General features: G+C 37.8%; 1 protein-coding gene across 2 annotated transcripts in view; it reads left to right on the plus strand.

Moving 5' to 3' along the window:
• The window catches only part of LOC113664208 (uncharacterized), a 35,641-nt gene that overhangs the window by 934 nt on the left and 7,953 nt on the right, over nucleotides 1-26,754 (plus strand). Inside the window, exons 2-43 of one of the 2 annotated variants that reach the window (XM_089204027.1) lie at nucleotides 649-809; nucleotides 1,368-1,640; nucleotides 2,295-2,481; nucleotides 3,095-3,288; nucleotides 3,459-3,590; nucleotides 3,694-3,922; nucleotides 4,519-4,625; nucleotides 4,721-4,783; nucleotides 4,870-5,007; nucleotides 5,332-5,488; nucleotides 6,187-6,420; nucleotides 6,894-7,090; nucleotides 7,412-7,546; nucleotides 7,920-8,165; nucleotides 8,538-8,621; nucleotides 8,927-9,031; nucleotides 9,866-9,973; nucleotides 10,142-10,246; nucleotides 10,371-10,478; nucleotides 10,755-10,871; nucleotides 11,150-11,257; nucleotides 11,477-11,584; nucleotides 12,418-12,486; nucleotides 12,859-12,966; nucleotides 13,553-13,651; nucleotides 14,127-14,214; nucleotides 14,514-14,645; nucleotides 14,854-15,255; nucleotides 15,528-15,748; nucleotides 16,434-16,496; nucleotides 17,512-17,559; nucleotides 17,902-17,973; nucleotides 20,345-20,427; nucleotides 20,861-21,059; nucleotides 21,161-21,325; nucleotides 21,631-21,797; nucleotides 22,340-22,643; nucleotides 23,031-23,263; nucleotides 23,647-23,804; nucleotides 24,328-24,401; nucleotides 25,059-25,194; nucleotides 25,477-25,598. In XM_089204027.1, the coding sequence (XP_089060153.1) occupies nucleotides 649-809; nucleotides 1,368-1,640; nucleotides 2,295-2,481; nucleotides 3,095-3,288; nucleotides 3,459-3,590; nucleotides 3,694-3,922; nucleotides 4,519-4,625; nucleotides 4,721-4,783; nucleotides 4,870-5,007; nucleotides 5,332-5,488; nucleotides 6,187-6,420; nucleotides 6,894-7,090; nucleotides 7,412-7,546; nucleotides 7,920-8,165; nucleotides 8,538-8,621; nucleotides 8,927-9,031; nucleotides 9,866-9,973; nucleotides 10,142-10,246; nucleotides 10,371-10,478; nucleotides 10,755-10,871; nucleotides 11,150-11,257; nucleotides 11,477-11,584; nucleotides 12,418-12,486; nucleotides 12,859-12,966; nucleotides 13,553-13,651; nucleotides 14,127-14,214; nucleotides 14,514-14,645; nucleotides 14,854-15,255; nucleotides 15,528-15,748; nucleotides 16,434-16,496; nucleotides 17,512-17,559; nucleotides 17,902-17,973; nucleotides 20,345-20,427; nucleotides 20,861-21,059; nucleotides 21,161-21,325; nucleotides 21,631-21,797; nucleotides 22,340-22,643; nucleotides 23,031-23,263; nucleotides 23,647-23,804; nucleotides 24,328-24,401; nucleotides 25,059-25,194; nucleotides 25,477-25,598 (6,239 nt within the window). The remainder of the gene's footprint in view (nucleotides 1-648; nucleotides 810-1,367; nucleotides 1,641-2,294; nucleotides 2,482-3,094; nucleotides 3,289-3,458; nucleotides 3,591-3,693; nucleotides 3,923-4,518; nucleotides 4,626-4,720; nucleotides 4,784-4,869; nucleotides 5,008-5,331; nucleotides 5,489-6,186; nucleotides 6,421-6,893; nucleotides 7,091-7,411; nucleotides 7,547-7,919; nucleotides 8,166-8,537; nucleotides 8,622-8,926; nucleotides 9,032-9,865; nucleotides 9,974-10,141; nucleotides 10,247-10,370; nucleotides 10,479-10,754; nucleotides 10,872-11,149; nucleotides 11,258-11,476; nucleotides 11,585-12,417; nucleotides 12,487-12,858; nucleotides 12,967-13,552; nucleotides 13,652-14,126; nucleotides 14,215-14,513; nucleotides 14,646-14,853; nucleotides 15,256-15,527; nucleotides 15,749-16,433; nucleotides 16,497-17,511; nucleotides 17,560-17,901; nucleotides 17,974-20,344; nucleotides 20,428-20,860; nucleotides 21,060-21,160; nucleotides 21,326-21,630; nucleotides 21,798-22,339; nucleotides 22,644-23,030; nucleotides 23,264-23,646; nucleotides 23,805-24,327; nucleotides 24,402-25,058; nucleotides 25,195-25,476; nucleotides 25,599-26,754) is intronic. The other variant, XM_089204028.1, reaches the window with a different exon arrangement.

Raw genomic sequence — 26,754 nt, forward strand, 5'->3', positions numbered from 1 at the left:
TCTGAGAAAAAATGACACTTAATTACATTGTTACCATGCTCCTCTGGGCATGTATTGAAAGTATAAAAAAATAAATGGCAAAAAATTAGAAAAGTACGTGGGAAATGGGAATGGAAAGAAATAAAACCCACACAAACACAAACAGTGCTTAATACTTTTAAGCAGACATTTCAATAAATGCCGGTTGCTGGCAGTTTATTGTCACTTATGAGACCTCTAATCACTGTTTGTTTTGGCTGTGTTAGGGTTTTTCCCTGCACAGCTGCCCACCATTTCACCAATGGCAGCCCTGTATGAAAAAGTTATTGAAACCCCTGGCTTAAGCAGTATCTCCAGGAGATCCAATCTTTAAGAGGTGTTGTCAAATTTATGCCCCTTCTGAAGAAATAATTGAGCATCTAAAAATCCAATTAGACTTAACTTTTTGAAGCCAGTTGACTTTCCCTACAGATTGTGTAATTAATTTCTTGTATAGGTTTTGGTTGGCTGGTTTAATTGACTGATTGATCATGTGTTTTGCAAACTGATTTTCTAGTTTATATTTTTGTTTATTGTTGGACAGGATAAGGGCAAACAACTGCACTTATCCTTATTTTTAGTGGGTCAGTATGAAGGAAGAAAAATGTATTTTTATCACTTCTATTTCAGATCCTGAGGAGCCTCCAACCAGGGATGTGACAAGCCAATCCAAATCTGGTGTGGCTTATTTAACAGAGAACCTGATCAAGAGATTAACAAAAGAAGAGAATATTTCCCAAGTAACATCTTTACATGTAACATTAGGAAAGGACCTCAACAAGAAAATTAAGGTACATATCTGAAAAAATCATATGTAAAAAAATCAGCATACTAGAGCACTTTCAATCTTCTTTAAAATCCTTTCTTCCTTTTGATATGTTTTAATCCTTTACACCCTAACATCAGTATCTATATTCTCCATACTGTTCTCTATACATTTTCTAAGGTGCTGACAGGGAGAATTTGTCAAGCAATCAAGAGCTTCTTTTGCTGCATGGCGTTAATTTCCTTTGTTTCCATGACCGTAATGTGCATTTTGTAAAGAAAAACTAGATGCCAGTCACCCTTAGAGGTTGAAGGGTTTAGTTATTCTGAGTGTCTCAGTGTACGTGTATGTGTTAACATGTGCTTGTGGTAGTACAGTGTCTCTTGAATTTAAGATCTTCTAAATTAGGTCCTAGCTGATAGAATATTACAAAGATCCCAAAAGACACATGAGTGTTTATGCAGTTTTTTTCCTAGAGGTAACCTAATGCAGAACTTTAATTGAAATAGTGACTTGACAGAATACAACAAAACTAATAAAAAGTATGAAATAATTAGCTGTATACCTTTTTGTTTCTATTCAGTACATTGAAAACTTGGAAAGTCTTAGGAAACTTATTTATTTGAACCTGAACAACCACATGATTGAAAAGATAGAAAAGCTGGATTATTTAACACCACTCAGAGAACTTCACTTGGCCAACAACTGTATTTCAAAGATAGAAGGTGTTGACTGTCTGGTACATCTGACCATTTTGAATCTAAATGGGAACTTGATTGAAACTTTACCAGCTCCTGTTTTCAAGAAGCTTAGAGAACTACAGGCTTTTCATATCGCAAATAACAGACTTGCAAGTGTAAGTAGTATTGGACCCTTTATTAACTTGATGTTGAGACTACATGTATTTCTCCTTATTATTGTCTGCAATTTCCCACAGAATATGATTCTACTAATTGGAAACCAGGCTTCATAAGAAATATTGAAAACTCTGCTCACAGTGGGTGACTAGTCTGCCTGATAACCCAGACCAGGACTGGGGAACCACTAGTGTCTCAATCATTATGCAATGCTGTACCTCAAAATGTGTTTAGTTTATCAAGTTTAGTCACAGGCAGTAACTGTTCACTTCCAAAATAAATGTAGTGTGAGTAAAACTACATTATGACCCTCTCAGGTTATCTCTCCAGTTCTCCATTTCCATCTTAGATAATGTCCAGATATCACCAATTGTCCTAACATAAGACAAAGAGAGTATTCAGGAAAATTTCTTATGAACCTCCATGAAGTAAGAGGATAGCACAAGTCTAGGGTTTGACCAACACCAATATCTCTCTTCCCCCCCCCCCCCCCTTCCCACATAAATTTCTACTGAAAGTAACTGTAGGTATTCACAGTCACTAGGATTTACTTCTAGAGTGCTTGATCCAGAGATACAGTAGGTAGTGCTTACACCCAGCAATTACCCTATTATTTCAACTGACTTTTTTCCCTGTTTTATCCTACTGTATAGCATGTTGAGGTTACCAAACTGAGGCCTCTTCAAGATCTGAACAATTTTTCCATGGAAGGCAATCCAATGGCAGACATGGAACACAGTCATTTGTTTGTGATTTTTCAGCTGAGGTCTCTGAATTATTTAGATGGAAAGAAGGTTTCTGATGAAGACAGACAAATGGCTGACAAACGATATGCTCAAGGTAATTCTGTTTACTTATAAATTGTTTACTTGATTGCAATAAGCAATAAGTGCCCATCTTGGAAAGACATATGAGTTAGAGGATTAAATTGATTTCAAGGGTTCAAAGTGCTGGGACTGACACAAAGTTTCTGTTTGTGGGAGGTTTTGTTTGATTATGGCTAGTCAACTTTTATCATATAATCCTGTACAGTGTATAATTTCATGTGGTGAGTGATGGTCTGACTTCAAGGGTTTGTTTTTAGAACACAACCTGCAAATGTATTCTAAAAAGTTTTATTTTACACATGAAACTAACTTGTCTTGTGCCATGCAACTGAAATAATTGCTCCCCTTTTTAATGGAATATTACTTGTACAGTGTATGAATTTTTTCCATCTTATGCTCAAGTTATGTTTTTTGGGTTCATGTTTATACTCCAGGTGGTGTGAGGCACTGTGTATTGTCTTGTTCAAGGAACTGTACCTTTCTGTTTTGAGTCCAGTCCAATGGTGACTAGGCATCCTCTCTGGCAATACTGTTGATACGTACTTGCCTATACTTTGTATTTGTAAGAGTTTTTCTTTTGTCTTTTTTTATAAATGGATTCTTTGTTTTTTTCGGTACTTTCCTAGAGGAGGTCAGAAGACTGGAGGGTGAAATAAACAGGCACAAAAAAGAATATGAAGTACTCTTGGAAGAAAATTGCCAAGCCCTTGAGGAGTTACAACAGCTGAAGAAGTTGAACTCTGAACAGAAAATTCACAACTTGGATCAATCACAGAAAATTAAAGAGTATCAGAGACAGCTTGAAGCCAAGGAAGAATTGGTTTGTAATTGTCCATTTGTCACTGAGAGACACAATTCAAATAAATCTCACATTCTGAAAGAGTTTACACCAAATATCTAGCATACATAATTTTGATTTAAGGTTTTATTTGGAGAGAACAAGCTTCTTTGGTTTTCTTACCTGTTTTGTCTGTCCTCTTTTGTTTTTAGTTAGCCAGCAAGACCTCTGAACTTTCAAAAGCTTGTGAAAAGCAGTTCAAGTTGGAACAGGAACTTGCATTTTATAAGTTGGATGCCAAGTTTGAACACCTTGGGATGCTGCCACTCCCAGAGGGAGTTGAGGTATGGCAGGCCAGAAAGGTCTTGTGGCCCAAGCACTGTCTTTGTTTACAAAGTTATTCCAAGGTGACAGTTTCTGATTCATTTCTCAATTTTTCCCCTTAAGTTTGGAGATGGTGAAGAAGATGAAAGCCCATACATTGGGAAAGCTCGGTTTAAACCAAACAAATTTGCCAGGAAAACCGATATTATGAGTGGTGAACAGCATGCCCAGATGACAACGCTACACTCAAGACCAAGTGATAAGTATGATGACCAGAATAAGCAGGTTCAGCAAGAAATACATGATGCTTTGGTGCAAGATTTGGAAGACAAAGAGAGAGCAATAAAACAAGGTTTATATTTTAAACCTGACAGACATGTTGACAGTTCAATTAATGCAAACCCAGGGAACTGGATTTGTACTAGATTTATATCCTGAAATTATTATCATATACAGCCACAGTCAGCCCCACCTTCTAGAAACACCTCTATTTGTACTTAAGATGCTGTGGTACTTAAGGGACAGGTGCAAGATATCTCAGTGTAGAAGAATTTTAAGGAAACAAGTATTTCTTGCTAACACAGACACACTCGTACAAAATTTCAGATGCATAGTTTATGTGCCCCCAGAGAAGTACCTGTTGCCTATGAACCAAGTCTATTGGTTGGTTAATGTCGATGAGTTGGTCGCGACATTAGGATTAGGCTCGAATCCCCAGGGCGCACTTCTCTGGCAAATGAGTAAACTCGTCTTGTGATAGTCTTATAAAACTTACTGTATCTACAACAGCTCTTTGAATATCACACCTTTTCACGGATAACAGCTTTATTCACTTTACCAAAAATTGGAACTTATATCAAGAAATGCAAAGAGCAAGGAAATGACACGTGAAATTGGGTGATATTGATTACGCCCCATTAGTTCATCAAATGTTGATTACTTTGACAGCCGAGGATGTTCTTGCGCAGTTGACTGATCAGCTAAACAGGAGAAAAGCTCAGCTAAGGGATGCAGGAGATAAGCTTACAATGCTTCAACAGGCCATCAATGATCAGGTTTGACTCTTAGTAGATAGCTGCTGCTAAGCAGTACAAAGAAAATCAACCAAAAAAGTAAAGTGGACTTTCTATCTCCTCTCTGATCTCTCCAGGCACATTTGTTAGGAGATGAAGAAAGAAAACTTATCGATGCTATTGCAGATAAGAAAAACTATGTAAGTGAACAATTGTTTACTTCAGGCCTTTCTTTGAACTTCTTTACTACGAGAACGTCCTTTGCGAGGTATTCTTACTTTTACAGATACGACAACTTCAAGAAGTCGCGAAAGAGTTGGAGGAGCGCTTGAAAAACATATCAGATGAATTGAAACAGAGAGAGGCTGAGACCGAGAAGCTGAGACAGACCATCAGAAATACGCCCCCCAGTGACCCTGCATACGTACGTACATATGCTTATATGAAAACACTTGTTTGATTTGCCTTACTAGTGTGCATTGGATACGACATGAAGAGCAACATCAAAATGTTTTTATTAAGAGCAGTAAAAAGGCCCGAGGGAGGGACGGGAGGACGTTGGTGAACAATTCACGAGTGACTTTTCACTTGTATCTGATTGGTCAAGAGTATGGTACAAGGTTCTTAGACAAATCGCAGAGCACAGTCTTGCAAAAGTGAACCGGTGAAGTCCATTGAATTGTTCAAGATTTTGTTTTAAAAGATATATAAAGTTCTAAATACACCCGTTTTCTTTTTCTCTCTCTAGTCTCACCTTCAGGCTCGTTTGGCAGCAAAAGAGAAGCAGTTACTTGAGTTGAAAGATGAATACAGCAAACTGAAACAAGACAATGACAGAGCGAGGGAAAGATTACAGGAAGAGATAGCTGCTGTCAAACAGCTAGAAGCACAGTTGGCTGCACTGAGTAAGAGCGTTGTATAGATATGTATTATGTTCATATCCAAGACGTGTTATGATGAGATTTTAAATCATTACAGAAATTGTGGACCATGTTCACGCGTTTGGCAAACAAGAATAATTGATCTTTCCAGCTATTTACCTTACAGATGCTTTATAGATGAAACAAAGCCAGATGAATCAATCGATGTTAGGAAAAATTTATCCATTTTTTTTTTTTTTGCGGAATGTTTGACGCGCGTGGAGATACTGCAGTACGCGTGGGTAGTAGACGTACAGTAGTTCCCAATTATTTCAGCGTGTTAGTTTGTTGGGAAATTCTTCAAAGACACTTGTTCACGGGCAAGTGAAGCTTACATCATTAAACGGAGAAGAAACTCGAAAATGCCTTTCAGGCTCAGTCAGTCGTTTTGATTCCTTGAAAGTGGTGTTGCGTCGGTGGGAGAGTATAGCAGGTAATTTAGTGGTAACAACCGAGTTGAAAACGTAAACTAGCCACCTTAAAGAGTAAAAAAGCTGACGTTTCGAGCGTTAGCCCTTTGATCAATCGCTCTGACGAAGGGCTAACGCTCGAAACGTCAGCTTTTTTACTCTTTAAGGTGGCTAGTTTACGTTTTCAACTCAGTTGTCAACACTAAATTACCTGTTTGACATTGTAACTGGCATTCATATCGTTTCCGTCACATGCTCTCTTTGTTATCACAGGAAGAGAGAATGATGACCAAGATAAGCTAAAAGAAGAACTGAAGAACATCATCGATGATTTGAATGACAACTTAAACTCTATGAAGCAGCAAGTCGCTCAGCAAGCGAAACAGATCAGCCAACTTCAACGTGAGAAGGATGCACTGGGACAGCGATTGAGGGACATGCAAGGACAAGCGGCTAACAACAAACAACTGAAAGATAACCTGGCTAAACTACAGCAACAACTGAAATGTGAGCGTTGAAGCACCGTAAACTCTTTGATCTACGTACTTGTTTCCTTGAGCAATTTTCAACTGGGCATTGAACGTACTTCAGGATTCATTCTGTTTTTGTCTACACGTTCTCTGTTGGCCTACACAGGAAGTTCGCGCCATTCTTTCAGCCAATCAGATGCAAAACTAAAACCTATCGGGACTTGGTCTCTGCAACTTTTCTCCTTTGAATAGTTAATGTTGTCTTAAGTTGAGCCTTACTGACTTCCTGTGTTACAGTTCTGCCTTGTTTGAATTGACTGAAGAGGAATCTCAATTGTAGTGTTGATAAACCTTGAAGGCGGAGCCTGTAAGAAAACGTATTAGAGTTTCTGATTTTCTGAACATTCTCGATATTGGGATACTACTGAAACATTGACATAGTCCGCATATTTCTTGGTAATACATCATACACAGATATCACCATTGTGTTCTTTTCTTTTCTCCCTCAAGTGACTGAGGATGCATTGGAACGAGAGAGAAAGAACTGTGAGGCTTTGCGCCGGCGATTATCCAGTGCTGAATCACAGGCAGCCCAAGGATCTACTCTGGAGCCACTGTTCACTGAAACAAAAAACAGACTGCAGCAAGCAGAAGCGGAAGTCGCCCGGCTACAGAATGCACTAAATAAGCTAAAACAACAACTACAGGTGCAAAAAAATTGCTCATTTTTATTTGAATATCACTTTGTCTTAGCTATCTACTAAATTCAATTGCGTTAGCTCATTTTCATGAAATATGAAGCAGTCGTTTAATGTTTTAATCTTACTATTTTTGCCGAACAAAATTTTTACCGGGTAATCCATTTCTATACCACTGAAATAACATTTTTTAATTTTAAAGTGAACAGAAATGAGCTATGTCACTTTTTTTTGTTTTGCCCCGTGCCAATTAGGGATCGAATAACTTAATGACGCTTATAACACTCATAACACAGGATTGATTGCTTTTGTTGTTCGGTTATTTTGAAGGATGATCGCAGAGCTGCAGACGACAGGTTAAAGAAAGAACAAGAGAAGGTTGACAGAGCTTTACAAGCTGCGAGGAATGCCGGAGATAAGGACAGACAAGTGAAAGATTTGGCTGCACAAATTGAAAATCTATCGGTGTGTATGTGGGAACGATTTTATACTGCGTTAAGTTTTTCCTTGCAATGTATAACACAAGTGCAGCAGATGTGACTTGTCACTTAGACAGCCCGAATTGTGTCAAATTGTCGATCGTGTGCCTGCCTGTGTGCGCGACATGCTTTTAGGGCAAATGATCCTAATTTCTTGTAAGTGGCAGGCGCATGTGTATGACTGTCGAATTCTAGAAAGTCTCAAAATGCAACGGAAGCCACGGAACGGAAACTAAAGCAAATGGAGTAAACCAAAACCTTCGTAAATACTCGTTTTACTTTCGTCAGTGAATTGAAAATTGCTCCATTATATTTATCCAAAGGTTTGTTTCACGGTCGGTGTATATTATTCTTACCAGGCGGACAATGCATCTCTTGCCCAGCGCTTGAGAGACGCAGAAGATGAACTGAGCGGTCTTGACAACTTACTTGACAAAGAAGAAGTATTGGAGAGGCTCGGTGAACTAAGAAATGATATCAACAGGGGACGAAGTGCTGTCCGTGAACCGTTCAGTGATCAGGATGACCTGGGGCGAGCTCTAGCAGAACTCCATCGTAAATACCTGGACCTTAAGAGGGATCTGGAGCGAGAGCGACGAAAACAGGTTTGTACCTGTTAGCATTATCCTAAAATAAAGGGATCAGATAAGGTATATTAGATAAATTCGTGCGTATCTCCCGCACATCACGTTGGAAACCCAATGAGAAATCCACAAGATGCACGGGCGTGCGCGTCTGTATAACCTTTTGTAGAGACGGAAGTCACTTCCTGCTAGAATTTTTCCGTTAAGTGGGAGGAAACTTTGTAGGGAAAGACAAACACTAAAGCCAAAAGGAACAATGATTGTCATAGATAAAGGAGATTAACAATTGCAAACGGAGTCCTTTTAAAAGTCGGGCTGCAATTTTAAAGGTTTACTAACTGTGACCGTGACTCTGATTTGTCCTGATCATGACTGAATTGTTTCTTTCGGTAGCCTGATGGAGAGGTTGAAGGTTTACAGGCTAGACTACAAGATGCCGAAAGAGCTCTGAAGCAAGCAAGGGACAAAGCTTCACAGGTAAACATGAATATGTGCGCTTACTGTTGAGTGATTCTCAACAGTTTGCAGTTCGTTTTTACAATGACGAGAAGTACATGACCACAAACAAGTGATGGAGAATGGCCACAGTTGTTTGAACGTAGCTCAATAGAGTGCGTTGTTCGTTCGGTTTGTACCAGCAGTATCGCTTGTCATGTCGTCACCAATTTTTAAAATACACGGACTGTTTGTAGTCAAAATTGGATCTAGACTATGTTGGGTCTCTCATGTTACGCACTCCTATGGATGAAATGAGGAACAAAACATTTGTTTTGATTGCTCAGCTTGCAGGAGACAAAGAAGATAGAGACAACAAGTTAAGAAGAATGTCAGACGAACTAAAGAAACTGAAAGACAAACTTGCAAGACAAGAGAGAATGGAGGATGAGGTTTGTTTCAATATTCCTAAGACAGGATTATGAATGGAAAATGTGATTAGCATGCCTTTGGCCAGAATTTACTGAATTGTTACAGTAAAAGAGGATCGAACTGAGACATTCAATGTTCTTCCCAGAAAAATTTTCTCGAGGTTTTATTTTTACATGGAGAGCACTCCCACTTTCTGAGTTCTCGAGAGGATCGTAAAACAACCAGTTTCAATACGAAGTTCGCTCACGGAGAGAAATAATTGGTGAGAGGTAATTGAAGAGAGATAATTCAACCAAGCCGCACGCGTTTTGCGTGTAAAATTATTCCCTGAGATCCGATGCTGGAGTCTACAAAGAACTTGACGAGGAGGATTACTTTTGAATCAGGCCCTTAATTCTCCAGGTTGATTTTCTCTTGACCACACTCAAATATTGTTGAGCTGCATGAACAAGACCAGTTTAAACACATGCGCGTCAACTTATGTTGAAAATCACTTTGATTCTGGAAATAAAAATTGAGCAACAACAAATGCTGTACTTTAGTATAGCGAGGCTTCCAATCTTGAATGCTGATGAACATTTGCAAACGATAACCCGTCCTTACCAGAAAGTGGTTTTGTTGGTAGAGGTGCGAAGCTCATATCTTCAAGTCACAGGTTCAGCCCCATTTATTTTTAAGATTTTGCAACTGATTTGGTTACATCTATCTTTTTTTCGGTGCGGAATAATTCTTCGTGCGACCAACATTTAAAGCTACTCAAACCTGATTTAATTAAGAACATTTTTGTATTTATTATCAAGTTGAGAAAGGGTAAAATGTTCTGTAATGCTTATCCAGGTTCTTTTCTTGTACAGATTGAAAGAGAGAAAGCAAAACATGCTAAAGAGATGTCTGGACTGGAGAAACAAATAGCTCAGTTAAAGGATCAGCTTGACAAAGCTAGACACGGCTTGCAGGATCATGTAATCTTCTATTTTCTCTTGGTGCATGAGTTTATGAGGGATCTTCCTATGTTTAAAGCCATTTTTAATTCACGCCAACATTGTTTTGATAATCCTTTATTTCTTTTGATTGCATTGTGGTCAACTCTTCTTCTAAGTGATATCTTAACACGTGAATCTTATCTTCAGTTGGCCAGCGCCAGAGCTCCACTTCAAGCCAAGATAGCAGACATGGAAGACGACATGGAACATCTACAGGACAAATTTAACAAAGTGAAAGCAGAAAATGAGCGGGTATGATGCTTGTCTGATTCAGAGGTTATCAGAGTACCTTTAGTCTCCTGTAAGTCAGTTTTACGGAAATGAAAGAATACGTTTAGGAATGTGTAAAAATTTGCTGTGGATTTTATACCTCTAGCTGAAAGGAGCCATCGCAGAAGCTGAACAAGGTAGAATAGAGCTAGAGGACAGACTGGCAGATATGATGAACAAACTGAGGGAGGCCCGGGCACAAGCTGAGGCAACGGTGAGTGTTCACGTGACTGCTTATGCATAATTCTGTGAATTGCAAGTATGTGATCATTTAGAAGTTAAAGAGTAGTAACTTTCATCAATTGTAAACTATATTATTCAGAGGCACGCATACACAGAGGAGATTTTTAATTAATAGCCAAACTGTTTGTCATTATTTTTGCTGTTTGTTGTTTTGTTTCGGTTTTACACTAAATAAAAGTAAGCGATAATTTACCTCCACTTATGCGAGGTTTTTGATAAAATTAAGTAATACGCTATTTCTCCACAGAATGAGAGATGCGAGCGGCAAAAACAAGCTTTAGAAGCTAAAGTGAAAGCTCTTGAGAACGAACTCGAAAGAGCCCGGAGTCGGTTGAATTCACTGCGAGCTCAAGCGGATGAAAAGGTTGGCGTTTTAATTTTTTCTAAATTCTTCTATTTGGGTAGGTTTGGTCAAAAAAACCCGAGTAACGCGACCAATAAGGCTGAATTATTTCGTTTACCTTTGTTCTGATTTATCGTTGTCGATGATTTGGTTCTTTTGTGACGACACTTGTATGCAAAGAGCTGTAATCCTTGACTTCAAAATTTTGTTAAGGGAACCACGATCATGAGTGATTCATACATTAGCATGATATCATGGCATTAATTCTCATATTTTTATTCTTTTCGTTTATACTACAGCTGCAAGCAGAAAAAAAGAAAGCGGCTGCAAAGATCGGCGGTTTGGAGGACGAAATTGACGATTTAAAGGAGCGACTTAAAAATCTGAAGCACAAGGCTGGACGTGAGGTAATGCTTCTATGGAATTTATTCCAAAGAAAAATCAAGCCATCCATTTTTTAAGTTCGTTATGAAAGTTATGGATGATGAGGAAACAGAAAATAATATTTAATTGTTGACAATTAGACTCAAAAGAGCAGGGTAAGGGTACGTTCTTATCAGGGGATCGATTCATTTCATCTCGCAAACTACATGGAGAAACTATAGTGCCATCATTTTTGCCGGCAGTTGGACGAAATAAGAGATGCTGGAGAAAGAAAGATTCACCATCTGGAAAAAAAGATGGCTGATTTGCGACATCAGCTAGAAGACGATCGGGCTCGAGCTGACGAACAGGTAATGAAGTCTTCAAGTGAAATTTATTGTTTAATTTGATGATCGTACCACTATAACTTTGTAGAAATCCAAGCTGGGACTATTCTGCTCGTCGGGGCAAAAAGAGAAGAGGTTGGCGATCTAGTTTACAGAGAAAGTCGCTTATGAGGCGACTTTTGTCGACCTCACAGATAACGCATAATAAAGAGCGCGCCTGATACAGGCAGATGCTTGTTACCACCTATGTCGCTAATTTCAGATATGAAAGCAGCTTTTTAAAGATAGAATTTGTGTTCTTGGAACCTTGACCATGAATAACATAAATAAAATCGAAAAAAACCTCTGTATTTTATTACCCGCCTTTATTAATTGCGCATGTGAATGCCAGACTAGAGGTAAGTAATGGAGTTGATTACTGTGAAGGAATTTGAGTTCTCGCGAACTTGAACATAAATCACTTTGATTCTGGAAATAAAAATTGAGCAACAACAAATACTGTAACTTAGAATACCGAGGCTTCCGATCTTGAATGCTGATGAACATTTGCAAAATCTTACATGTTCCCTCGTGAAACGCCGGTTTAGAGTGTATTTCAGTAGAAGTAAAGAGTGTGGTGGAAACAGTGAAAAACAAGAATTTTGTGCATGTGTTCATTGCAAAGCACAAATAAGACTGTACTTAGTCGGCTAAATTATAATGGCGTTTCGATTTCTGAAAGCGATATAACACGTGTAGGATGCCGAAAATACTGAGTCTTATCCTTGCATTTTTATTTCGTCTTGAAATTAAGTATTGATTTAAGTATCCTCTATAATGTTTAAAGTAGTTAATGTTTTTGTGCTTTGGTTTTTTAGCTTAGAAGAGCTGAAAGTAAAGAAGCAGGGCTACAAAGCCTGTTGGGAGAAACTGAAGCTAAGTTGAAGGTATTTGGCTGACTAATACAGGGCACCCTAATACGATGTAGCTATGTTTAGTTTAACTCGCAGGCTTGCTGTATTATGATGATAAAAATACGAGAGATCATTTATACTGTTCTATATTGAGAATTTGATCGATCAGCACTGAATTAAATTATGACCCGATGGTGGCCTGTAAGTGGCGGCAAACTGCGGCTCCTTTTCCCCGTGGTCAAATGTAAACACGATAAATTATAATCATCATACTATCATATGATCCATGGCTATGACAGCACCAACCATCACTGGTATAAAATCCCTTAAGTTATAAGTCTGCCTAAATGCCCTTTTCTGGCGTGATCCTCAACTGTTGTTTATTTTTTCGTTGTTTGTTTCTAGAGATCCAATGACCAAAGTCAGGAACAACAAGCCAGGCTTTGGGACTTGGAGAACCAGATTGAGGGTCTGAGAAACACTCTGAAAGATGCCGAAACAAAGGCATTAAAGGTAACAAACGATTGAAACAAAAATCATTATTTTTTACGTCAAAAATTCTGCATTTGTCAAATTTTGACGAAATATTTATATCAACTGGTAAAGGCTCGAAATTAAGCTTTTGCTCCAATTACCAGATAGAACAATTTGGTCGCTAATTCTTAGAACTATTAAACACCTGCCCGTGAAGAAAAAACACAAAGTCTGAAAGATGGTTCTCCGTTAAAAACGCACTCCGGCTCAAGAACGAGCGCTGGTTTACATGGAGATACAGCCGGTGATTAGCGTTAAAATTCTAGTTGGCAACAGTCTACCAACTGTGACGTTGACGACCAGTTCGCAATTTGGGACTCGTCAGAATGCACGTCCATTGTGCAACACGGCTGCGCAGACAGATTGTTATGGCGCTCAGTCAAAGTTTGTTATTCGTAGTTTCAATTCTCTCCTTTTCCCCTCACTAGATTTGTTTTGCTCTGATTTATTTCTCTGCCTCATCTCTGTAATAAATTGTTATTAGCAATTTTATTTATTGGCCCCTCGATGTACATATAACGAAACAAACATGCCTATCTGTATTTTTCTGGTCATTTTTTTTCAGGATAAGTTAGACAAGGAACTTGAAGCTGTTAAAGCGGAGCGAATGAGAGCTGTGATACAAGCAGCGGCTGATAAACAGCTGGCTGATGCACAACAACAGGTTTGCCCGCCAATCAACTTGTTTGTACTTATATTCAAATCATTAAAGTCAAGAAATTGCTGATGTTACTCAGAGAAATTTTCATGCAACGTTTATTTTTCGTGTAGCGACGTTAATGTAAGTTACGCTGATGATTAATAAGTTTGACTTTGTCTCGCAATTTCGAAGACAGCTTAATGGCCGCAAAGACACAAATCGTCTCGTTTGACATCAGTTGCGTCTGAGATGACTTTGTTTTTAGAAGCGATGAAACTTTTGGTTTTATTTTGTCGTGCAATTTTTCACAAATTAAAAAAAAAAAACGTTTAAAAAAAATGAATATTGATAAAAAAACATGGTGGAAATATTGATTATATTTTACTGATATGTCTCTCATAAGCGATTTGGTCTTCCTTCGTCGTTAGTTTTGTCGCAATCTTTGTTTAGAACACAGCATTTCAAGAACAAAGAGAAGATTTCTTCTTGGTTTTTGTAGGTTGCTTCACTTCAATCTATGCTCGATTCGAAAGACAGGCAACTTCAAGAGGAACTGAAACGTGGGACGCAAAATTCAGCCGACATAGGTGAGCATTCGTAGATTCATCTATTTTCTAGAGAGAACACTTAAAGGATGCTAAAATAATGTAAAACCAATCGATACAACTCAGTCGCATTTTGACGCGCTTGAGTCAGATTACTTGCCTTAACTTCGACTTCTGTACGTAGAAGAGACATGTGAAAGTCGTTTCTTAAGCCTCTTTTTTCACTTTTTACTGTGGAACTGTGGAACAAAGTTTCGAACAAAGTAAATTTTTCCTTGTGTAGGGGGTGAAAATTCTTTCTAAATGTTGAACTCTGTTTATTTGTTTTATCATGCTAACAGCTGCTCAGCGAGCAGCGATTAAAAACTTGGCATCAGCTTTGGCCGAACAGAACCAGGAACTAGAACGACTGAAGGATGATTTGCTGGAGATGTCACGTGCCCCAGTCCAACTGCAATACTATCCTCATCCGGGTTAGTTTTTCTCAGAAAATATTCACTTTCCTTCTTTCAAATGAATTCTATGATAGGTGCCATTTAAATTTGTGAACTCGCAAGTGACCGCAAGTCGTGGGGTTTTAAATCGTTTCCAGGCTCGTGTTGTTTCTCAGTGTTGCGTTATTTATTTGAGTCTTCAAACTTTTCTCGACTGATTTTACCAGTTTGCTTCCTATATATTCAGACCTCAGCCTTTCCGCCTTAGCAAACGAAGTCGAGGCTCTGCGAGCAGCTTTGTTACAAAGAGAGCAACAAGTACAGAGCCTCACTCGACCAATACCACTTCCGGCGAGTCCACCCTTCACCACTTCCGGCTTGGTTACCACGCCTGGGCACATGAATCCACCGTTTACCACTTCCGGCTTGATAACCACGTCTGGGTTAGCAACAACGCAGACGTACTTACCAGTGAGCGGGGTGGTCCCAGCTGTTGTTGAGGAACCATCAAATGTAGTAACTATCTCTCGATCAGCACCCGTCATGACTCCCATGGTTACAACCACTAGTGGCCTGGGTACAAACAGCTATGTGACCTATCCCGGACAAGTTCATCACCATCATTATTTTTCACAGTCAACTGGTCGAGGTACAAATGCATTCTGCACTATAAGTGCCCAGTCGGAATATTACATAAAAAAAGCTTCTTTGTCTGGCCTGACATCTTGTCTGTTTTTTTATTGGGGTTTTCTATTACTATAAAATAATTCTAATGAACCTGTTGGGTACAGTTTATTGTAGCTTCCTTTAGTTTGGCAGTATTTTTTTTCGTGTAATTAAGCAATTGTTCACATTGTATCTAGCTGTATCAATCAATGTTGTAATTTCCACTGCTTTAATATGCATCTCTACATTATTCAGCAGGTAGGGTAAAACCATTGACAGTGACAACTTCCTCACACCTCTCCCCTGAGGTGGTAACAGCTAGCGCAGTAGCAGACCCTGTCACATCACCTGTCCACCATCATCATTACAATGACGTCACTGGGGGAAATGGTGACGCGAGGAAGAAAAAGAAAAGGAAAACCAAAAAACCACAAGATGAAGTATTATTTTGTAATTTTCCAAATCACGAAGGCCTGGTGAGTTGTTCACTATTGCACCTACTCCACTAACATAAGTCTGTTTTCACGTACTTAAACACAAACACAACCTGCTATCTTCTCCTTTGCACTTATATTTCTTTTTTTTTTACATTTTATTGGTCGCCATTTTCTTAGCAGAAGTTTCGTTAAATGTGTAGCCAGCGTCAATGTGTAGCACGTTTCTGTATGTTTTTTTAGAACTCACATCACTGTTTTCGTGAAATTATTCGTTCGGTTAGATTTAGAAAAAAAACGAAAAAACGCGAGAGAGGAAATGAAAAAAGTAAGAACGGACATGAGGGGTGAAGATTAACACAAATTGCAAAGGAAGACTTTCAAAATTCTCGCTAAATTGATGAAGATGTGGAAACATTGACATTGCCCCTTCGAGTTAGAATCCCGTTATTAAGAGGAAATGGAAGCTTATACAAGTTGTATTTTTCACTGCGTTTTGCTTACGTGATGTTTTCGGCTTTTCATGCACGAGAATCCTTGTGATCAAATTTAAAAAAAGGATTGTTATTGTACGGAAATCTATACTTACAGTGAGTTACTAGTTGCGTTCGATTGAAGGACTTAAAACTACAACTTTTATATATGTTTTTTTTTGCTTCAGTTGTATACAGAACTTGCTTTTTATTCGTTTGTCATGGTTTTGATCGCTCTTTCATTTTCCCTGTAGGAGTACGAATGTGGGAGATTGGAAGGTCTTTTGACTTCGTCGCAGCAGGCGCAGAAACTTCAGGTATAGTAGTTTGAATTAAGCTCGTTTTTCTCAAATTTTTCGTCTCTTTTTGAGCTTCCATATACGGCGTGTATTACGTTTTGTATTAAGTATTGATTCCTCCCTGTTGAGGGATGGAATTTTTCTACCTTAAATTTCCTCTACAAATATCCCTCATCAATTTCTCGTTTGCTAGCATCCTTTGTAGAGACAATCTACGAATTTAACGTCTTTGTTCTGGCATAAAATATGTGGACAACAGTCATTTTGTGGAGACGATTCAGTATTCTGTTCCCACCTTGTAACAAAGAAAAGACGAAATCTCACCTTCATACTTCAGCCTTGTGCCAAAGAAGAGCTGTAATTATCCTTTCTATTATTAATTCTTGTGGCCAATAGTTTTTCATGTTTTAGAACCTCAAGAACCGTTTAAAGTGTAAGAATCAAGGACCGAAAACAATTAAAATCATATCTATTCTTAATTACCCATTCCCTACAGAAGATTTAACGGCCTATGCGTTTTCATCATTTAAGTGACAAAGGCCCCCAGCTTTCAGTGATAGCTTGGAGAGAATTAGAACAAATATTGATTTAACCCACGTGCTGTGATTGGAACAGAATGATTAATTATATGCAGTGTAAATCAACTCAAATTACCTTTTTTTTTAGCAGTAACTGTCACTTCATTTGTTTCGGTAGTGAGTCCGTGAACTGCTTCCACCATTTATTAGCGATTTAGTGCTGTAGAGTCCAAATCGTTCGCCTTTGGAAAAATGTCGTGACTTTCAGTGAAACCTTTCGTTAGATTTCAATATTTCAAACGTTAGCGGCTTTATAAATGAAGGTATTTCAACCGTAAAAGTTGTTTCAATAGAATGTCAAAGGCAGCTTATGGCGCAGACAATCAATTGAACGTCCGATTTCCAGTGAGAAAAAGAAAGGTATTTTCGCTAGGGAACTGTATTTGTTTAGGGCTTACTTTTGTATAATTAAAGAGAGAGTAATTACAGTATAAATGATTTCTTTTTCAATTCAGGATCAACGGGACTCGCTTCGAATGGATTTGAAAGAATTGGAACACGAGGTGGGTTGATGGTTTCATTGTTTTATTGAACTGCAATTGAACAACGCGGCAATTTGTCCCATAGGATGAAAAATGTGTGTTTAATATGAATCGCGTGTAAATCCTTGCTGCTTCAAACGAAGCCTTAAGTTCTACATTTAACAAACGACCTCCCTGTTCATTGTTTTACTACGTTAAAAAATTCGAAACGACTCTTCAACACGAGAACCCGTAACCGCCATTTGCAGACTTCCACAGATGATTCAAGTTGGACTCACTCGCAGAAATCCACAAAGGTGCTCAAGTCGTCAGTTTTGGTCATTACATCCAACTCTAAAAACACATTTGTTTTCTTGTTGAAAGGTGGAAGATTCCTTAAAACGACGAGCGACTGCTAGACAATCACAACGACATTCATTAGATGCGAACCTAGCGGTAAGTCGATTTTTGTCATAATTTACAATATAAGTGGAATATTTTCTTCAATTATCCTCGAAATTAGTCGCTCAATTTTTGCCACTCTTTAAGAGGACAATTATCGCAGAGTCCTTTATCTTTCTGTTTTATTTAGGAGAAATTTTTTAGGCGGGAAGTGTTCGATGAAAATTCCTGTGTTGTTACCTGTTTTAAATTTGATTCTTTTAAATTTAGGGTTCAATTTCTCTTTGTATTATGTAACCGCTGGCAAGAATTAATGATAATTTTGCTACTTGAACTTAACACCATGATACGGACCATATCTTAATTTTTTACATGATCTGTCCTTGAATATTTTCCAAAGCTTTGCATTTATAAAATAAAAAAATGTGTATCGTAAAGGCCATGGCAGCCATAATTTTCTTGATTACGGTAAAATAGTTCGGTTCTTAATTGAGTTATGTTAAAAATACACTAACTGTTTGTCATTGTGGACGTCTGTGTTTCTCATTTTAGAGACTCCAGGATCATCTTTTGACTGTTGTTGATCACAGATCTCGTTTATCTTCGTCATCTAATGTAAACTAATTTTAAGGACAGTTATCTGTTAAGAAGTACGTCCAGCCGATTTAACAGATTTAATTTTTTTGTTGAAAATTTTTGTTTTATAAATTTCTTTCAATGTCCTGCTCACAATGAAAAAGAGAGTTTTTAAAATTTGCCCAATGATATCAAAAGTTCGTCGATTTTCAAACTGGTAAAATTTCAAAACTACCTCTGTTTACTTTGGGTGACATTGACACATTTCTTAATTATACAAAAGCAAACACGATATGTTTGAAAAGGGATTTTTAGGATGTTCATTGGCGGCCGGGAGCCAAGGCGGCAGTTTAGTTTTCGGAATGTTTATTTAAACTTGTTGCCGTTTGTTGAAACTCAAAGAAAGCATCAAACAACTCAACAGGAGGTATCGTGTTTGCGGTTATCAACACAAGCACAACCTTTAGCGTTATTTATACTTGCTTAATATAATTTTTAGACGCTTTCAAGTCTTTTGCGAGTGTGAAAGTAGATTCCAACGACCCAAAATTTTATGTTCAGACAAAAAAGGCGAAACAAATAGATCCTATGCTATAAATGCTAGTTGTAAACAGTTCTAATGCAAGAAAAGGTTGGCTCTGACATTCATCAATGACACACAGAAATTAGTTGAATAACTTTCCACTAAAGTTTTTTTCATGGCGTGACCACTCGATGTTCTGTCTTTTTTATTCAATTTGTTCTTTTGCAGCTTTTTTCCACGTGACCTTGATAATCTTCGAGGCATATTGAATCATGTTCTTTTTTTGGCATGGATTCTCACTTATCAGTTTGCACATGATAGCAGTTTATTTACGCTTCATTGCAGGGTTGATGACAATGCAGTGTATTGCAAGAAACAAAATCAGAAAGCCAGCCTTTTCTTAGTTGCTTGAACAATTATATTTTGTTTGTATTCAAGTAATTTTGCTTGCGTGTTCTCCTGTGTTGAAAGCAACACAGTAATATTTATATTGTTGTACATATCAGTCGAAAATGTAATTTTTCTAGGATATCCAAATAAATTGCCTTTCGTATGAAAATGTTGTGTCTGACCTTATTTTGGTTTTGACAACAAGCTTCTAAGCTAGGGCTGGCCCTCTGGTATATCTCATAAAGGAGCTTTTTCCTAAATTAGGTCAGGATTTTTACATTAAAAGTTTTGTGTCCTAACAATCAAACCGGTCAGCAATCATAGGGTAGTAAGAGGATATCTGACCCTCGACCATGTCCCCGTGAATCTATCTTTGTGAGTGGGGTATTTCGTCATTTTTTATCCTCATAAAGAGATCACACCTTTCCCAAATGCAAGATGCAACCATAACCACAATGAACTCCTTCCACTGTCAGTGACCGAATGTGACCAAGAAATAGCCTGCGATTTCCACGTTGCTCCCAAAGTGCCATTATTTATGACAAAACACTTCCCAAAATTAAATTGAATGAGGACACTTGCTTTCCCTTGATGCAACTAAAAAAGTATATTCAAGTCAAATATTGCAAAATACACTGACATATAGACAATTAGTTCATAAACTTTACCTTATAAACCGCTGGATGGACAGAATTAAATTGTTTATTGCACTTTGATTTGGGTTCCTTTACATTTCCCGTGATAAATGTCAATGGTAAGCTTCAAATGCGAAAAAGTATACTCTTGCAAATTTAATTTGGATTCCTTTAACTTTCCAGTGATTAATGTCAATTATAAGCTTCAAATACGAAAGTTAAATGTAGCTTTAGAATGAATGAAGAGGGTTTTTCCATGTTCCTAATAATTTATTTCATAAGACTTAAACACTTCTCCCAGGCAGGAACTAGGAGAGTTTACATTATGAGAACTGTGGACGAAGAAGATGAAGAAAACTTCCCACTAAAATATCTTCAGCAAAGGCAAGTGTTATTTAGAGAAAGACGTTTTTTCGTCCTGTCATCTCTCCTATTTCTATCCACAAGTGATTTATTAATTTCGAAGTTGCTGGAAATAAAAGATTGATGGGAGCTTTCTAAAATACACAACATGTCTATGCAGCTCCAGCATCTGTGTCTCTGGTTCAGAAACACGAAATTATTACATTGTCCTCAAGGTAACGCCAGGATTGGAGATGCGTTTTGGCGTAGGGATCCAGAGTAGAGAGTTCAATAGTACGTTGCCTAAAAGTTTCTCCTGATTAATCTCTAACATGGAGGTTCGATTGCCTGTCGTGCAATCGAGAACGCACCTTGTCATGAAATCTGCTTTTCAAGAGTGGAAAATAAACTTGTGACGTTCCCAACTTTCCATGTTATTCTTATCAACCTGATTTGTCAAATATTCGTAATTCAGCTCTGGTGTTGAAATGGAGCCTGTTCAGTTGTCGTCCGTTAATCAAATGGATGATAACACCCAAGAGGCATCCTGGGAAAAGCGGCTGAGTGACCTGGCTCGATTTGAAGGTCTGCTGCAGAAAAGGAAAACAGAACTACAACAGATGGACGCTGTACTGATGGAGCGAAGGCGCGAACTGGACGACGTTGTGCAAAAAGTGTGTCAGTTGTTTTGTATTGCTTTTGCCGTCGTTGTTTGTTTGCCTTTTTTATTGTCTTTGCAAAGTTCGCCAGCCGACCGTCTTCATTTCTCCGTTAGCGTAAGATGGCCGAGGGACGCCTGAGGCGGGCAGAAGAGGATGCTGGTATTATTGAGCAACGCGCAGCGGAGACCTCGGTCGAGTTAATCCGCGCAGGAAATCAGCTGATTAACTTGGAGATTAAAGAAAAGGCTCTGAATGAACATCAAAAACAAATAAACAAAGTGAGATACAGCCACGAATATTTCGTTCAACTTTATCAATGATATACATTATTCTAAGTTTATGCATTCAAGATAAATTCGTTTTAATAGAAGGTTTTATTTCTGTAATCACCATACAAAAGTGGACGATATATAAAGATTTCATTCTTGACGGTCTTTTAGAGTTGTAATACCTCACCGTAACGCGGTCATTTTAACACTGCTATATAAATTTCTATGAGTTGCTGTACGGTACTGTCCAATTAATGATGTTATGTGTATACCATCTTAAAGTTGATTACTAATGTTTCATCTTCTTTTCGAAGGCTATCGAAGCCAAAGAACGAGAGTTAAAGGAAACTGAGAACTCGTGCGCTATCGTTCGACACAATATTGATAAACTGAACAAGGAACTAGCAAGTAAAATGGAAGATCTTGAAAAGAAAGAGAGTGTGTTGAAAGACGTGGAAACAAGAACTCAACTTTCACTCAGGTTTGATCTTAACCTGTCGATAAAACAAATCGCTTGATGAAACATCAGCAGTGTTGAGCGCATGGCTCATTTCACAACCAGCGCGTGCCTTTTTTGAGCCCTTACGTAACTTGATTTTCATTTGGAGTTACAAATTTGAGCGCTTTTCGATTGAGTTTCGTAGAGCTAGAACCAAAGTGAACACAACGGCTATGCAATCGGATGAAAGGAAAATACCTTTAAGAGCCAATGATGACTTAAAGTAAAACCGACCAAACTGCCTAAGGCGCGGGAAAAAGCGAAAGACCAAGTCGTGATTGGTTTTAGTATCTGATTGGTTGAAAGAGTAGTGTGATCGAAGTAATTACAAAAACAAAGCAGTCTCACATTACTATCGACTGTCTATTAAAAATTGCTCTAACAGACAACTAAAATGTTTGAGTAGCTAAAAATTTCGTTACTGAATTTTGATATTCTTCTGAATAATGGAACAAATGTGAATACTACAAAAGTAAGGAATTAATCATCTTTTGTATGTGAATTTATGTTTGATCCCTCTACAGGATGGAGGAACTACAGAAGCTGATAGCGCAAACAGAAACAGAAGAGAGACATCAGTCAGATAAGTACGTCAGAGCGTTAAAGGAGGGTGAAAAAGCTTTGGAAGAAAAAACCACGCAGCTTGCCAGAACAAGGAATGAACTTCAAACTCAAATGATACAATTCCATGAACTGAACAGTAAGATAAACAAACTCAGGACAGAACTAAAAGAAATTGAAGAAAACATCAAGAAAGGAAAACTTGAAGCTGAGAGGCTTTCACAGAGAAAAGAAGAAGAGAGAAGAATCCAGGATCTTAATGTTCAGGTCAGAGCTTGAGTTTGTGCATTCGTGATAAAAAATTACTAATTCCATTTAATGTTTAAAAGATACTAAAATACATTTCAAAAGAATTCCTTTTAAGATTTTCTCTTAAACTTCTCATAAATGCTGTTCTTTTTACTTTTTCACAAATACTGGTAACGTGGAAAGCATTCATATGGTATTCTAAGGTATAGTCGACGACTATTGAAATCAAACCCGCCTTAATTCTGTTACTGTGGTTGGATAAGAATAGATTTATTGTGTTGAGACAAACTTTATTTGCAATAACTGTTTAGGAGAAGTTTCTCTTGAAGACATAATGATGTAAGGGGAGAGTTGCCGGAATGAAGTAACGCTTTAGAAAGATTCGTATGCGTTTTGTTTTAACAGGAAGCCGAGGAAAAACTTGTAGAAGTTAACAACGCAAGAAATGAATCGATGGAAGCTCTTAAAAGCCATCGGGAGGAGTTTGGTCTGTTGAGAAACAAAATTCACCAGAGTATGAGCAAGATCAAAGAATACGAAGAATTGAAGAAACAGAAAGAAGCTGAGTATAAAAAGATTTCATCGACGATCAGTAAAGACAAAGTAAAACTAGAAAATGAGCTAGCTAAGTTGAAAAGGTGATTAGAACTACATGATATTTAACACTTTTACTAACTGATTCATAGTGATCTCCATGTTCCGTGTGCGTTGTAACTTGGTCAGCGGCATTGTATAGCAAACCCATGCGTGATTGTTCAGATAAGGAATTCTACCTATCAGATACTCCGAGATCTCATCGTCTCTGTGTTTGTTTCGTTCGCTGTGATTGGTTGCTGTAATCATTATATTCAAAACTTTTTAAACTACTCTAAACGAATCCCACCTCTTCCAATTTTTAGGCCTCACGACTTGTTTTCATCTGCGCATGCTATTGGGAAAGCGTTAATGGGTCTATCAAGTCTGCCCTGTAAGACGTATCTAATACAAAGTAAAATCCTTTGAATTTTACTTCATCTTTCAGTGAGACGCAAGAAACAGAGGAATGTTTAAGTCATACAAATGCTGCTTTAAAGCAAGTCACGGTTGAACTCCAGTCTGCCAGACAAGAACTGGAGGAGGTGATGAACACGAAAAACTCGGTTATGAAGGAGTTGAGTGAACTCCAGCTCACACTCGCAGGTAAACTAAAATAAGTATATTCCTGAAATAAGGGACAAAACCTTTTTAAGCAATTTTTTTTTCAAAAGAAATGATGCCCGACATCGAAAAACACCCCTTTGTCCCCCTCTATCCCTTAGCTTCGTCACGAAAACATGTTTTTTTAAGAGCTGGATTTGAATTCACTGTAAATTTTAATTTGGCTTATATGACGGAGCGGTTTTGCCAGCGATTTTAGTGTAGGACTTACCTCGAGAACGAGTCTTCTATAACTTCGGAAGTCACTGAAGATTCTGACCGCAAATTTGAATTTGGCTGGGAATCTTATTCTTACGAGGTGTGGGTTGGGGGAAGGGTAAAGATTTGTTTTGTTCCACCCTAATGACAAATGCGTAGCATGTTTCCTTACTATCACATAACTTGCAAGTTTTTCTTCTCGGTCGCTTTCAAAGTGTAGAAATTAAACAGTTATATTATGTAGAGAAACAAAACGTAGACCCACGAGATAAATTATTTGAGGATGTCTGTATCTTTTCGTAAACAGAGAAAGGGAATGAAATTATGAAATTCAATCAGGAAATTCAAGATGGTAGCAAAGAACTGGAAAAAGTTAAAGAGGTAAATATCAAAAGTTTCAGGTCGGTTAATAAGGGTGTAATCTATAACAAAATAGTTGACATATTGTTATTCATTTCAGAGATATTCTTAAACCGCATGCCGATTTTAGCATTCATCAAATGCCTTTCTTTTATCCCCAACTCCTTCCAATCAATGAAGTGCTTTATTTTCTGTAAATGTACAATATATATACTGAATGTGGAATGGTATTTTTATAATATTTAGTAGATTTTAAACTCCAATAAGGCCTTGAAAGTGGTTACATCTGCATGCACTAAATCTTGTTTTATTTTGTCACAGATTACAATCTGAAACACTTATTTACACTGAGGCCAAAACTTTTCCCATTATTGGTCCAAAGCCAAGGTGCTTCCATCAGATATTTGAAATAAACTTTATACGAAGAAAAGGCAAATTTCCAAGAAATTTGAAGAAATCATGATGGCGGGGTAAATTAATTAGCATGAAGTGGACTATCCTTACATACTAAGGTCCCTTGTAAAAACTTGGAAAACATTCGCTATATGTCCCTATTTTACAAAACCCCATAGTCAAAATTTTAAGAATGATATTTTGCTTTGGAGTGCAAAAGGGAACGCTGGATACAGTCATCAATTACTGACTATCTTGAAAACATGGCCGCTTTCTACATTACAGACGATCGCAGATTTCCGAAAAAGGCAGACAGAGTTGATTGAAAACTTAGAGAAAGAAACTGTGAGACGTGACAGTGCTCGAAAGGGCAGTTTGCCTCAGGGGTGTTCAACGCCTAAAGACAACGAGAAAGAAAATGGTAATTTATATTCACGTTTAAACTATTTTTCTCCAGGACGCTCTCGACATTACTGATTTTATCTGTATACACAACGCTTTTCAGGTTCATGACAACTTAGATGTTTCCCATCAATGAGCGCCCTGCAGCTCAGTTTTTAGAGCATACAACCACAACATCGATCGGAATTTGGTGGTGCTCGAATTCTTTCGCTTCTATTAATCTTGAAATTGCTTCACGGACGAGAAATTTTTCTATTCTATTCAAGACCATTCCTTGTGAAAACTGATTCACTTTCCACAGAGCTCCTTGTTACCAGACTGCGCCAAACTATCAACAACCTCTCGGATGAAAACAAGAAGCAACATAGAGCTCTTCAAGAAGAGCGAGGTGAAGTTAAAGAGTTACAAGAACTTCTGAAATCAGTGAGTAATTAAGACCACTATAACTTCTAAGAAGAGTGTGACTATAGGAGTTCGAAGTTTCCCTTTGTGAAACACTGTGCGCGAACCTGCTTCATTTTGGCGGTAAAACGCAGCAGCCTTCAATACAAAAAGACGAATTTTTTTGTTTTGTTTTTAACTTTTATAGTTATCATTATTTTTAATGGCGTTGTGGAAAAAGGCATGTTAGGGGCCCATTAAAATTATTTTTTCTCATAAAGACAGCAATAGAGCTCCATGAAGAGTGTATTTTTTAACTCTTCCTATAATCAACAAATTTAATCAATTCGTTCGTGAAAAAGAAACCTTGTTATCTTAAATGAGTTGGATTAATGTAGCTAAAACTATTCCTTTAATAAATGTTTTAAAACTATATGCAACGGGTCTTCAGGCGAGCAAACCAAAAGCTGGGTAGACTTTGACAATCCTGCATTATAACCCGTGAAGGCCCAAGACTCCACAAAAATACCGTTGTGATAACAAACAAGTGATATACGTGTACAAACATGCGTTCAGACCAGAAGAAGCTAGTTAGTTAAGGCGAAAACTGCTGTCTTTCTCTTAGAGGACTCTTTCCAGCTTCACGATAACAGATATGGGTTTCATTTGTCGAGGTTAAAGTGACCTTTCTTGAGGAGAAGTAATTTTCATTCCTTGTTATGCTGTAATGATCAATTTATGACGCTCAATTTTACAGTCTCCGATTGGCTTGAAAATTGCAACTGACGCCTCAACTTTGAAATGGGTTCAAAGTTTTCTTGCTCATAAATGTTCTAGTAGTTCTTTAGGAATCAATGATCGCCCTTTCCATTTGCATTGTTTCAAATATGTTACTGATTTTTTTTAACCATCCATCTATTTGGATCTTTTCAGGCTATTTAAAAGAAACTTTTTTATTGCAAATTCTTAGTTGCACGCTACGTTTCGAAACGATTACAGCGAATTAAACTTTAACTCGGTGTGCTTCTCAATTCACTGCAGAAAAGAAAAAGATGGAAAGAAAGAAAAAAATGCACTGTGTTGTAGAATGTGAGTCGATTCTCAAACTTAATTTATGTTCGGACGACAAAAACTTCCGTGCCGTGCCAGAAGCGAAATAAACTTTAACTCGGTGTGCTTCCTAATTCACTTGTTAATT

This window comes from Pocillopora damicornis, chromosome 4 (genome assembly GCF_964200805.1).
Source record: "Pocillopora damicornis chromosome 4, jaPocDami1.2, whole genome shotgun sequence".
Classification (NCBI taxonomy): Eukaryota; Metazoa; Cnidaria; class Anthozoa; order Scleractinia; family Pocilloporidae; genus Pocillopora; species Pocillopora damicornis.